Raw genomic sequence first — 14,461 nt, forward strand, 5'->3', positions numbered from 1 at the left:
GGCGTGTAACCTCCACCTGTTACTGCTGCCATCAACTCGGCAGGGAAAGTGGATGCAGCAGCATCATCTGCACACACAGCTTCTCCCTTCAGCTTGATGTTGTGGAGACACTGGTATTTCCTGAAGTAGCTAAATCACCCCTTGCTGGCTAGGAGAGGATCGTTGTCTGGAGGGGCTGCCTCCAGTTGCTCCACCTATCCTTCCCTCCCTCCCACCCTCAGTCCCTCCCGCACTCCGTCAATCTCTCTCCGACTTGGAACTGAACTGAACGTAACCTAACCAAACCTGACTGAACTTGACCTACCCTACCCTACCCTAACCTAACCTTGTCTAAAGGCCCAGGTAACTGTCAGTCCTTACATGTTGGACAGACATCTCCACCTGGGAAAAAATAATAATCCACATCTCACCCACCAAGTTAGATGAGGATGAATAATAAATTATGTTCATATTACTAGTATACACATTTATTTTAGGAATCGTAATTATTTAATGGTGTATTATAATGAGGCATATATGTTTCTACTTACAACAAATTAAACATAGGAAGATTGTAACAGTATATACAGGAGTTACATAAATTGGGAGGAGGAGGGAACACCATTGAAATACTGGTTACAATTTTATATGTATATATTTTCAGTATCATCTGAGTAAAATGTCAACATCACAAACTTGACTTCTCATAAACTTGTGCTTTTGTTGTCAACATGAGACTTCACTTTGCAGGCTTTCTCAGGCATGAATATATGATGCACAATATTCATTCTGAATAAGACACTCGGATTAATCATCTGTTACAAATTGGCAGAGCTAATTCCTAGAGCCTTAAGAAAGTAAAAGTACTGAAGACTTTACAACACATGTTTTAGATGTACTGTATGTAGGTATTATTGCTGCTTAACACTGTAAATAACTGGAGTCACAGCTTTGATGTAAAATGGGTCAACTTTGATGTAATATGGCACCTCTATGTACATTACAGACACTTACAGGGGGGGAGGGGGGGGAATCACTGGAAAGATGTGAATTACATTATGTTTTCAAATTTCATTAAACATCAAATTTTTGCTTATTGCACACCACCAATAAAAAAATCTTTATATTAAATGAGCAATGTTTCCAGCTATCATGGGACTGATATAATACTTCAACGATAAAATACATTTATGATGAATTTGAGTTATCTGAATGACATTAACACATTTTTGTTAAAAATGGATTGAAATGCATCTATATTTTTTATCTATATTTAAAACTGTTGAAAGAGGGACATTTATTAAAAATGTTTTGAAATCTTGATATGGATATAATGGATATATAAATGTTCAAAAAATGTAAAGAATTTTATGTACATCAACTAAATGTAATAGAAAATGTAGATAACAAAAGACATTTAAAACTAGACGAGGGTAAGGGAGTCTTCTTTACAAGGGTAAATAACGTGTTTCTAGAGTTCTTCTAGTATCACACACACTTGAGCCACCTCAACAAAAGGTGGACTGCTTAATACTTTACTTCCAGAGTTCCATTTTGTTAAGTCTTAAATTTTCAGTTGATGGCTTGTTTCAAAGTTGCAATGAGCTTAAACTTCCCACCTTTTGCAAATGAAGCTTTGGTCTAGTTGTCATTACCTAAATTTGCACAGAATGGGGAAGGTTTAAAGTATACGTCAATTTCCTATGTCAATGTCACTACGTTAACCAATTACTTCAATTTCTTATTTCTTTTAATTCTTCTTGAAGTGGATTTTCACACGTGATCATGAATGAACACAAAGCCATTTTCGAACACAACCTTTTAAGTTTTCAACATTGTTTGTCTGTACACTTTCCTTCACCATATGTCCATCCAATAATTCTTACACAAACACTGTCACATTACTGATTGTATAGACCTGGTTGCCCTTCATTTTGAGACTTCCATTATAGGAATTGCCTTGAGGACAGTAGCCAGGAGTCTTCTGCCTTTGGCCAGGGGGAAGCGCAGGGGTATCATTTTGGCACCATAGGAACACTACAGTACCTAAAAAAAAACAGTTTTTGGTAAATAAAATTATTTTGTTTTGCATTAAGACAATAGAAAGTTTTCTAAACTGGAAAATTTTGAAAATAAAGGGTTATGTAATGTATTTTACGGAATATAAGGCGCACAACCATATAAGACACGCCCCTCATTTCAGCAAGAAGTATTTAGGAATACTTGTGTATTTTCCTACTGTAGCCATAGTTTTCTTAAAATAATATATACAGTACCAGAAAATGTGAGGAATAGATAAAAATAATACCAATAAATAAGTTACAACAAAAAATACGGTATTGGCAAACCAGTAAATAAAAGCCAAATTAAATTTTAACACAACTGCCATTTGCATACAATCCATGGTACACCATAGCAATGCAGACCAGGAGGGATGCTACCTCCACCAACTACTGTACCTAGCAACACATTTGGGTCCCTAACCCCGTCGTAAGTCGGGGAGTGGTTGTATATACTGTATACATACCCATCACTGATCATGTGCGAGCCAGGCTGCAGGGACCCACTGAGGCTCTCGTTCCAACATGTTGATCTCATGAAGCAGTTGGTGGTAGGCACGATCTACGTCTTGATTGATGATGATCAGGTCAAAATAATGACCATACTGTTCTTCCATCTCCCGGGCCTTCTCTATAGTTTCTTTCAACTCCTCATCCTGGAACAATAGGTAGGATCATTAGGCAACTGTGTGTTTTCTCATAACTTCACCTAGTTGATAATCAATTTAAAATAAAAAAATAATTCATTTATCTGAACAGTACAGGTAACTAACCTTTACTGGTTCTCCTAATCTCTGTTTCTTCTGCCTAAGCTTCTCCAGTGATGGGGGAGCAACAAATACAACAAATGGTTTGAGATCAGAACTTTTGAGAATCTTGAGGGACAGAGGGTGAAGGTTGAGAACACAGATTTTGCCAGAATTCACGACAGCTCTGATGGCCATTAAGCTGGTCCCATAATAGGCTTTTTCATACTCCCCATGTTCAACAAATTTGCGTGCTAGTATGTCGGATTCAAATTGTGTCCGTGAAATAAAATGATAGTCCTGACCATCCAACTCCGTTTCTCTTCGTGTGCGAGATGTGTCTGCAAAAGGATAAGCAGATTGTGAGTAATATCAAGAAATCTACAAGGAACAATAATAAACATTAATACATTGCCCTAATATGAAAATCTACAAGTAGTAATACCTAAAAATAGTATTAAAATTTGTTGATGGGAAGTTTCAGGCATTTTATTCTCTCAAGTACAGTATACGGTGAAATTAAAATAAAGCAAGCAAGAGTATTAAAAAGTAAAAGGATGAAAGGCTTAGTGTTGCCAAGACTCAACTGAAAGAACCCATAAAGGTTAAAGATGGACGACTTATTTTGAAATTCCATTTCAAGAAGGGCCTATAACTAAGCTGTTCATATAATGAACATATCAAGGCTTCAAGTTGAAACTATGATACCTTGGCCTAGGTGTCTGGCAACTAACCAGATACAGTCACAACTAATCTGATGATTAGATTATTCCTCCCCATTAAAACTGTTACCTATAAAGGGAAGAACAATATGTAATGACTGCTATTGAAAGCAATGCAGTAACTTTCAATTTGTCATAATAAATTGTAGTTTTCTCTCCTCTAGATATCAAATTTATACAAAGAAATTCATGAAATAAGTTCATATACTCACGTGGAATGGCAGCTGCAAATCTATCCCTGTCTTCCATGAGTTTTTGCCTGAGTTCGTGTCGTCCGATGTTTGGAGGACCAATGAGGACAATTGGTCGTTTTGTGTTTGCTCTTGGGTAATATAATGCCACATCTTCATATGTAAGAATTTCTTCCGAATCAAAATCTGTAAAAAATAATTTTACTTATTATTACTTGACTTATATCATAATATAACATAGTCCATCAAATACAGAATTCACTATGAGAACTTTCTACAAAATTTCCATCACAATTAATCAGTGCAATACCCAAGATATAAAATGACGTGATACTGGTACTAAACTAGACTTATCAGGAAAATTATGTTGAAATTAATAATTTTTCTTTTTAAATTAAAGATCTTTGTTAATTATATTTTCAGATAATTAACTGATAATTTCACACTCGTCCAAATTTCTCAAACGTCATCATCAGGCAATAATGTTCAAAATTGCAAATAATAATTTAAACTATAAAGCCAAACTTTTTCAAAATGCAAATAATACTGTTTATTGAAGGCCAATTTTTTTATAAATGCAAATGCTCTTTACTACACCACTTAATGTAACTAAGCATTGAGAAAAAGTTATTTTTCAATTACTTAACCACAATAACCCTTGAAGCAGTGATCCTATCCTATAATTGCGAAATAATATTTAGTGGCTATTGAAAGATCAGTGGATTAAAATAATGTGTTACTCATCATCTAATTCTGAATGAACCATTTTAAGATGACTTTACATGCCCGAGACTCAATCTTCACATATAATAACTCGTCTTTTGGTTTTGAGTCTGTACCTAGAGGATGAATCACACAACATCTTCCAACATAAAACCAAAATAAAGCACTACATGGCATTTTACTTCAACCAGGAATAAACATTACATTACAAGAGGTTCATCCACATAGTAGTGCTTTTTACTACAGTATTTCTCATCTTGTGAACTGCCCTTCTTAATGAACAATTTTGTTTTTTACAACTCTCCAGTCACCGCATCGTACAACATGTACTTCTAGCAGGATATAAAGATAACCAAATTTACACACACAATAAAACAGGGACAAACAAAAGTGAAGACAAAAAAAAATGTCAATAGTAATACTATTAACATCAGCCAAAACACACCCAATGGTGATGAAGTTTCTGCCAAACCAGTGTTAAAATCATTGAAACTTCAGCATGCACCCAGACCTAAACTACTAATACAGTAATAATTCAATACCCAGAATCTTTACAATAGGATGGATTTTTTCTATATCTTAAAAGATACTTAAAAAAAACCCACAGTAAGATTCTGAATACTTGAGCCATCCATTATTGAAGCATTCAGGTAACACAAGACAATATACAAAAGCCTCCAAAACATCCACTAACACTACCCTGTCCGTACCAACATCGAGGTCAGACAATGAGCTGCACCGTCTCCTTCGTGTGCTTCCTTTAACACAACGACAAGCTGGGAGGGCAAATCTCAGTGTCAACACTCTACTTCTTGCTTGAGCTCCTGAGTTCTCTGTTTCATTTATGATGTCAGCACCTGGGCCTCCTCTTCCTGGCATAGGAAGTGGAGAGTTGCTCCGTGCTGAGCCACATATGAGAGGCAGACAATATAGGTTATATTGTGGAGGAGAATACAGACAAAACATACTTGGGAAATGGGTTCCTTGCATGCTAGAGAAAGCAAAGTTTAAATTTTGGTTATGAAAGCAGAGAAAATGAATGGGTACAAAACTCTTCTCTGGGCAGATATTGATGTGACATCTCATAAACAATGAATAAAATCATTTGCATGAAGCACGTTGTCCTGAAAATAGTGACACCATACATAATAAGTTAGAAGTCATAGTCTTTGTGTAATTATTTTAACACTTAATGAAGCTGTTAAGAAATCCTCTCCTACACCTTCTCCTGAAGCATATTTCTAACTCTTGTTCATATAAAAATAAATAAATATATACAGTTCTGTATATTCATATCTTATATGTCACTTCTGAAACTCAACACTTATGGTAGAGGATTTAGAAACTATTCCAAATAATTGGGGTGTTCACCATCTCTACTTTAAAGTCACACATTTTAGTTTAGGTGTCTGTTCCCATTTCTGATACACTGCATGAAACATTTGCTGAAGAATTCTACATACCCGGTACTGGTTTGGGCAATGTGCAAGTGCAACTGATACCATCTGGTTGCACTAAAAGATAGTGACAAAAATGATAGTTACCTTTATAAGTATTTAAAAGTTTACAAACACTGTAAATAAAAGCATGAAAAGAGGAAAGGCAGAAATAAAGTGGGAAATGAAGTCTGAGAATTGACATACCGTATAATAATATTAAAGACTGTGGAATGGGAATACATGTAAGACCACAAGTCATTTGCAATGTGAGTGTAGCTAAAGCAAAAGAATTATAAGTAAGAAAAAAGACATACCCTTTCCATCTCCTTCAGTACTTATATCCACGGGTAACAGTGGCTGACTGACCTACTCATGAACAACTTCCTGTTCTACTTCATTCCATATATATTCACACTAACATTATCATTTACAATAATTGTGTTCAGTGGTGATTTTATCACAGATCAAATACCAAGCTGATGAAAGATTAGAAATGTCAGTGCCTGTACAAAATATTTTCGTTTCTTACTGTATTATTGTTCAAATTATATTTAAACCTTCCTCAAAAATCAAAATGCTTTGTAACTGACAATAAAAATTTGTTATGACAAGCACAACAAACTAAAGCCAATTACCGTACATGTACTCTGTATTAGTCTATAACAAAGCTGTAAATGTAAATTTATATTGTAATATTTCAATGTTTCTCTAAGGTGTGACTTCAATCATTTATAGTCAAAATAATATCTACAGCACTAAATAAAATGAACAAACCATGGAAATATGCTCCAGTGAAAAAAGTGCCTAGTGTCCAGCCAAGAAAGTTTCTTAATATTGTACCCTCCATAATAAAAAAAAGAATTTACAATAGTTTCATGCATCAACCATGCAACCAGGTCAATACATCTAGAGATCATATTTCTAAACATCATTCACATACCATGCCATGCATCAGGCTGTAATGTAAACTTTAAAAAATTAACTAAGTTTCATGCTTAAATAGGAGTTAATTATTTTCAGTTTTATAAAATAGATACAGTATCTATCGAAGCCTCTATATTTATAGTATATTGTATTCTTAAAATAATGGTTAGGGCCCATGCCACCACTCAAAGAAATCTAAGCTTTCATACTAACCTTCATTATAGTTTGGATAAAGCATTTTCTTCTTCTTTTTCTTCTGATGCTTTTTGGCACATAACAACTTGCCCTTCTTGGTCTTTTCCTTGTTGTTGTTGTCACCTACGACTGTTTGTCTCATTGCCTCCCGGCTGCAAACAGGAAACTCAATCAATCTTTGCATGAACATAAAACATAAGAGATGAAAAATAGTTAGAAAAACTTTTTGAATAAGACAACACTAAAGTACACAAGTATAATGAGGGTTAATATAAATACATATACAGTACCCATATATGTATCTCATGTTCATCCCTCATTTCTTTCAAACTTTTTTCTTTTCTAAAAGGAGGTAGCTAAATTCAACAACAAAGGCTCCTTCATTCACTCTCACTACCTTGTTTGACTCACTTAATACAACCAAACACCACCCATTGAAATAACACCGGCTTAATGTACTGAAAGATTTTTCTTATGATCAAGGGCTTGTGATTCACTACATGCAGAACAGTTTATACTTGCCCAAAAAACTTCAACCCTGTTCCTTTCTACAACCCAGCATCATCCACCATTATAAGTTACTTCATACTCACTAGAACTAATAGCAGAAAATAGCATTTTATGCCTCCTCTTACTTTGGTATTACACTTAATACGATTAATAATAATTAAAATACTGGTATGTATTGAATAACAATTTGAAATGGAGTAATGAACCAATTAATACTCACTGCTGCTGGAAGGTCTTTGAAGGAACAAGACCTGCAAGGGTTTGGTCTTCCTCCCCATCCCGGTAGGCCTGCCACCAGTTGGGGTCAGACTGAGAGATGACATGAAGAATATCTCCTTTTTGGAAGCTCATACCCAACTCCCTAGAAAATATAGGGTGTTAAAAATACAAGTTTTAATTTGAAATATAAATATATATATAACGACGATTCTACATACGACGATTCATATTTAAAACCATGGTTACTTTAGGACCCAATTCAATTTACACCATTATTTTATTCGTATTTACAACAAAAATATAATAAAATTACATTTTCATATAAATAATAACAATCCCGATATGTGTTACAGGGTATACAAAAAAAAAATACTGTACAAATAAAAAAAATGCCTTACGCATGGAGGCTGCCAGGCTAGTGAGTGGTGATGCGCATCACTAGTATAAACAGCAGTCAGAGAGCTTGGTGTCCCTTTGTTTTCACGCATCCGAACAGAACGGGAGAAAAACTTTCTCGGGTTTCTTATGGCATTTTTGTGCCCCAATTCAACATGAGCAAGATAGCAAGTGATGGTAGTGCTGGTTCAAAAGCTAAAAAAAAGGTATATAAGCTCAGCTGAGAAACTAGATGTTTTAAAACGATATGAAAAAGGTGAGAGGTCTGGAATCAACAGTGAAAACTATCCGTAAGAATGGAGAAATAATTAAGGAAAGTGCTCTGTCTACAACTCCATTAAGTGCAAATAAAGTTTGCCAAAGCAGGAGTGGGGTTATGGAAGAAATAGAGACTTTTAAGTACAGTACTGTATATGGATTGAAGACAAAAATCAGAAACATACTCCACTGAGCACAGTTATTATTCAAACAAAAGCCCTAACATTGTTTAATGATCTTTAAAATGCAAGTGAGTGAAAGTGTAAAAACCGAAAAGTTCAGTGTGAGTCGAGGTTGGTTTGCTAGGTTTAAACATCATAATGGGTTACATAACTTAAAAGTCACTGGTGAGGCAATAAGTGGTGATTCATCTACTGCTGCTTATCCTGAAGTTGTTGCTGAAGCTGCTTATGATGCTGAATTTGATGGTGTAGCTGAAGTTGGTGGTTTAGGCCTTTGAATAATAAAGCTGTCGAAATAACCTCTCACAGCCGCTTTCTTTTCCCATTATACATCTTTATGTAGAGGTCATGTGTGTTTTTTCAAGTCCCTGTTAATTTTAATGCTTCGTTCTGTTAATTGATCCACTTCAGAAATAATATTATGTTCATTGTTTGCTCCATATAATATCCACAGACCTCTCACCTTTTTCATATTGTTTTAACACATCTAGTTTCTCGGCTAAGCTTATACAGTTTCTTTTAGCTTTTGAACCAGTACTATCATATCTTGCTCATGTTGAATAGGGACAAAAAAAAATGCCGTAAGAAAACCGAGAAAGTTTTTCTCCTTTTCCTGTTAAGATGCGTGAAAACAAAGGACCCGCCAAGCTGCGACTGTTTATGCTAGCGATGCTGGCATCGCCCTCACAAGCCCGGCAGCCTCTGTGCACAAAGCGTGTTTTTTTTAATTTGTATAATACATATCGGGATTTAGTTATTACAGGTAATCCTCGACTTACGACCATCCGGACATACGACCGCCGCAGTCGTATAAAATATTTTTCAAATTACGTATTTTCGAGTCCCTACGTAAGTGATCGCGCTGTGTACCGACAAAATTTTTGTTTGTAATTCCCTTGAAAATGGCTGGCAAGTATAAAAATGAGACTTCTCGTGGTGCTGAGAAGAAAAAGAGACACCCATTTTAGATTTTATATGTATTATTTTCGCATTTTCGACTTACGACCTGGTCGTCGGTCCCTAACCCCGTCGAGGACTGACTGACTATTTATATGAAATGTAATTTTACTTTATTTTTTCTAAATATTTTCGTCATAAATACGAAGAAAATAATGGTGTAAATTGAATTGGGTCATAAATTAACCAGGGTCTTAAATAGGAATCGTTGTTAGTAGAACCGTCGTTATGGGAGGCTTTCCTGTAACTGAAAAATCAACTGTTACAACTAACATCACAGCATGCAGAAATTTCCCCCCAAACTGTGTGAAATTTTGGATCTCATAAAATACTGTACAGTATTAGAAAATTTGTTTTAAAAAATAACTACCCCCATACCCAATATTTTCTTTCAATATTACGTGGGCTCTACGTGTGATATATGTTTGTTTGTTTTTCACTTAATTAATGGGTTTCCAGGAATGCAACCCCTTCATATATTGTAGGACACCTGTACTGAATGGGGCAGGGAAAAGGGTGGATGAACAAGACAAACACTACATGCCCCAGCCTATGGCAAGGACATAATAAGTAATAGCACACATTCAACAAGGTCAAATTTTCAAATGCAGTATTTAGTCTAAGCAATTAAGGATACCCAGATTAATCAAGAACATGGTTACATTGATCATATCTACTTAATGTTTCATCCCTTTCCTGTTGGTCTTTACACTTTTCTAGCACTACACTCCTTTCATTTTCTCCTTAATCAACTGGAAGAAGAAATACAACAGTTAGATATACAGTACAGTAGAAGATATATTGGACAAGCTAATGTTTTTGGCTCTATCATGATTTACCTGCATGGTATGTACAAATCCTCTTCAGGATCATAGTCAAAGTGCGCCTTGACGTGTATTGTCTGAGCAATTGGTGGGCGAGTTGCTGGAGGAGGCTGTCCACTTGGGATGATGATAAAGGTTAAGGTTCCTGTCATTCCTGCAGCAATGAAAAAAAAATTCAAGTGTAATTCCCATGTTATGAAAAAAATCTAATAAAAAAATATCTTTGCAAAGAATAAGACATTTAAATTTATTAAGTGAAAGTATATATAACAATACCCTTGTTTAGAAAATTATAGAAATACAGTACTTGTACTGAAAGGAGAAATTTAATTATAAGCAGGGACTGCTTTAACCTTTTCTGAGGGCTCCAGTATAAATTCAAGTGGGGTCATGTTATATTTCCAACAGTACCACTGATGCTACCAAATTGCAAAACAGTACCTGAATAGGTGAATAAAATATAATATCTCGGGAGCTCTACAAACCGATATGAATACTTGTGGATATCTAAATCAATGTTCTCAAAGTTAAAAATGCACCAACAATGACACAAATATCCGACTCAAGAAAACTGTAATAAGGGTACAAGACCTGTCAACTAAACAAAGACAGACCACTACGTACCAGCAAGCATGTCACAAATGTCATTGACAGATTTGCCTCTCACTTCTACACCATTAACTTCCAAAATTTCATCACCCTCATGGAGGAGACCAGACTTCTCGGCAGCACCACCCTTCACGATGCGGCCAATGATCACAGAATCGCCTTCATTTCTAATCGTAGCGCCCTATAATAAGATGTGAACAATACTGCATTAACCTGACCTTCATATTTTACAGTATAATACTAGTAATATTAAAGGGAACTGGGAGAAGAAATAAAAATTACTGTGAGCTTTTGGACAAAATGAATCAGGTTATAAATCACTGAAATGGGAACATTTATCAATACAAATAAAAAATAACTGATACTGTGCAGGCAAATTAAAAAGGGTAATAAAATTATCTTGAAATGCCTCAGCTAATGATGTTATTCTATGAAGTAAAAACCTAATAACGGGTACATGTATTTCATAAATTTGTGTTGAGAACTTTTAAATCATATAACTGTCAGAAGAGATAAAAATAATCCCATTAGTACATATTCAGAAGTGACTACTGTACAATACAGTACTGGTAAAGGGGAAAGTTTAGAAAGTATATAATTTTCTTACACTCTCTCCAGCATCTCCCCTATACCTTACATACTGTACTAGTAGACTACACCCTGCTTCTGCGGTATTTATTGCATGCACTTCTTTTTTTCCTTTCAATTGCCAACAATTACTTGATGTAAGTCGTTCTAATCTTTTTTCTCTCTCTTTCCTCTTATCTTCCTTTCATAGAAACAAAAATTATAGAAACTTCCTTTCCCCACCATTCTCTTGGCTATTCAAACTATTTCCCAGTCATATTCATAAAAAAATTGTAAGAAAGACACAATTGCCAAATAAGTTGGGGAACAAGCAAGGATATATACTCAGTACAGTACAAACTTATAAATATATAAAGAGATTTATAGTTAAGAGTTTTATTAGCAATTTGAAAGTTCCTATGGAAAATCAGATATTCACAAATCTTCCATGTCCTTCCAAAAAAAAAAGGGGAGGAAGAGAAGACAGCACACTTTCAAAAATTAACAGCTCAAACTGAAGAAAAGTTCCATACCAAGGGCTCATTAGTCTTGTCAATGCGGACAATTTTGACACTTTCTTCTGGGTAATTTGTGACTCTATCCAGCACTTCCTCCTCGGGTAAATTCCCCACTGGCAGAGGCTCACGCTCAGCAATCCGATCATGAGCATATAACAGGCCTTCCACAGAGTATTTGTTAAGTATGTCAATAAGTTCAGCTGCCTCAGGTACTGTGTATTCTTGTAGCTCTTGAAGACTCTAAGAATAAAAATAGCAAGTTAGTACAATGAAAGTACTGTAGTATTTCAAATTACTAGGTGCCTAGTAAACTGTTAATCCCCAACCATATCATATGCCTGACTTATGCATTTTTGTATGTACCAAACTAATTTCAGCACAGATTGATCCAAAATAGTGAAAATTCGAGTATGCCTAAATTTAGCCAAATTACTATCTTTCACCTTCCCTCCTAGTACAGTAAAAACTTTGTACTGTATACTGTACTTGAATTATATGGAACAGACACTTGCTAGAGAATATGAAATGCCATACAGTGGGGTTAAACATTTAATGCAAATATATTGATGTACTCAATCTTCCACCCTCAATATAAAAATGTTTCCTTCAAAGTCGGGTATCATAAAGAATCTACTAAAAAACAAACACAGAGGAGTTATCAAACTACAGAAGCATTCATTACTTTTCTACTAATCCTTTGTTTAAAAGTGTGAGATTAGTTCATGAAAATTATTTTAATTTATGTTTATGAATACAGTAACTAATTCATGATCAAGTTAAAATGCCAAACATTTACCGGGTACCCATACAATTTTCACAATCATTAAATAATGAAGACATCTAGAAGTGATGATCCCCTAAGGCCTAAGCAGACAAATTAGGTTCCATAACAATCACTATGAGGCCAGAATGCTCCAAAACAACATGTTACACTACAGTATACTGTATTATGTCACTGAATATTGTACTGTATTTGTTTCAAGTTTGGACAAAATCCAAAGTCATTCATAAAAAAAAGTTACTCCTCTTAGGGCATACCCAGTTAATGGCTGACTGACTAAACTGTATACACAGTGCAGAAAAGTGTCAAAGAAAGCTGGATAAGCCATAATTAAACAGCAAAGAGACATGTCAATTTACAGAAAAGCTTTCATAAACCTTAAAATTGAAAGATGAAACAGAATTAATAAATTTAAGCAAATTACGTATAATCAGATATATTACGTTCTTCTCAAAAATATATATTTAAAAAGAAGGGCTAATGTATCTTTATTAATTCTAGTATTTTAAATTATAAAGCAGTACTGGTATACTACAAAGGACAAAACAATTTTTAGCTAACAAAACTGTTGGATCATTACCTCTACTAAAAGTTCTTGAGCATTGTCTGTGACAGGTGTGGGGGGTCGGTTTAAACACCACGTTTCTTGCACCTTATTGTGAACAGCCAGCACCTTCTGGAACTCTGGATTGGTCAAAAGTTGAGCCACAAGAGTCATGTCTTCACTAATCCGGTGGCCGTTAGACTTAAGCACCGTCTGAATCCTTTGAAGTGACTGAATTAGTTCATTGATGCCTGAAAAATAATCAATATTAAATGTAAATAGGGTTTCTAAAGTATGATTAAAATAAAAACAAAATCAAGAAGCCTGTTGATCAGAAGCTCTCAAAAAGACTGGCGAGTGGAAAAACAAAAAACTATCTAAAGAACATGGTAAAAAAATTATACAAGTACTGTACAGTCAGAAGCAGTAATTGCTACCCTCCCCCCCTCCCTCCAGTAGCTGGAGCCATGGCAAGTGAAGGCCTGGCAATTGAAAACACCCTTCTCCCTTTCCTCTCCTCTGTCTAAATGTTGCAAGGTAGTTTTGGAACTACCGTGCCTGGGGATGGTGCATTGTGTCAATATCAGCCTTCACTGGTGGTGGCTCTGGCAACTAGCGGATAGAGGGGTAGCAATTAATGCTCCTGACTGTACAGCATTAATCCCAAATAAGCCAATTCAAAAAGTTCTTGCAAGACATTTCATGATAGTCGAATCTATGACTGCAGTTGTGTTTAGAGGTACTGTATACTGCTGTTGCACCCACTGTACTGTGCTTTTTGTGATCCTGCAAAACTAAACTGCTTCTCTTGTCCACTGTATGCATGACTTTTAGTGTAAATCCATCTGTTGCTACTAGCCAACTTTCACAAGGTGGTAACCATGAGTTTATCAGACATATGAATGAACACTTTGTCAACCTAGAAACAGTCCCACAACACTGAACATAACATGAAAAGGCTATTAATAAACACCTTGTGCACTGTACAAGGCTGAATAAAATTGTGTACAATATTAAAATATTAAAAATGGTGTTCCATTAGCACAGGAGTTAAGCAGGAAATTCCGAGTGTCATAATAATATTTAATTTTACAATAAACTGATACTGGTATTTAAG

At 35.2% G+C, this 14,461-nt stretch overlaps 1 protein-coding gene across 8 annotated transcripts in view; it reads right to left on the reverse strand.

Annotated features, from left to right (window-relative positions):
• Positions 1 to 451: 451 nt before the first annotated feature.
• LOC121857817 overlaps positions 452 to 14,461 on the reverse strand; it is a 273,121-nt gene continuing 259,111 nt past the window's right edge. For 7 of the 8 annotated variants that reach the window (XM_042354070.1, XM_042354071.1, XM_042354073.1 and 4 more), the window contains 11 exons: positions 13,381 to 13,595; positions 12,035 to 12,259; positions 10,950 to 11,115; positions 10,341 to 10,479; positions 7,710 to 7,850; positions 6,998 to 7,131; positions 5,132 to 5,323; positions 3,720 to 3,884; positions 2,813 to 3,126; positions 2,507 to 2,695; positions 452 to 2,025 (listed from right to left, as the gene is read on the reverse strand). In XM_042354070.1, the coding sequence (XP_042210004.1) occupies positions 2,510 to 2,695; positions 2,813 to 3,126; positions 3,720 to 3,884; positions 5,132 to 5,323; positions 6,998 to 7,131; positions 7,710 to 7,850; positions 10,341 to 10,479; positions 10,950 to 11,115; positions 12,035 to 12,259; positions 13,381 to 13,595 (1,877 nt within the window). In that variant the 3' untranslated portion in view covers positions 452 to 2,025; positions 2,507 to 2,509. The remainder of the gene's footprint in view (positions 2,026 to 2,506; positions 2,696 to 2,812; positions 3,127 to 3,719; positions 3,885 to 5,131; positions 5,324 to 6,997; positions 7,132 to 7,709; positions 7,851 to 10,340; positions 10,480 to 10,949; positions 11,116 to 12,034; positions 12,260 to 13,380; positions 13,596 to 14,461) is intronic. The other variant, XM_042354075.1, reaches the window with a different exon arrangement.

The sequence above is a fragment of the Homarus americanus genome, unplaced genomic scaffold, assembly GCF_018991925.1.
Source record: "Homarus americanus isolate GMGI-L3 unplaced genomic scaffold, GMGI_Hamer_2.0 scaffold13846, whole genome shotgun sequence".
Classification (NCBI taxonomy): Eukaryota; Metazoa; Arthropoda; class Malacostraca; order Decapoda; family Nephropidae; genus Homarus; species Homarus americanus.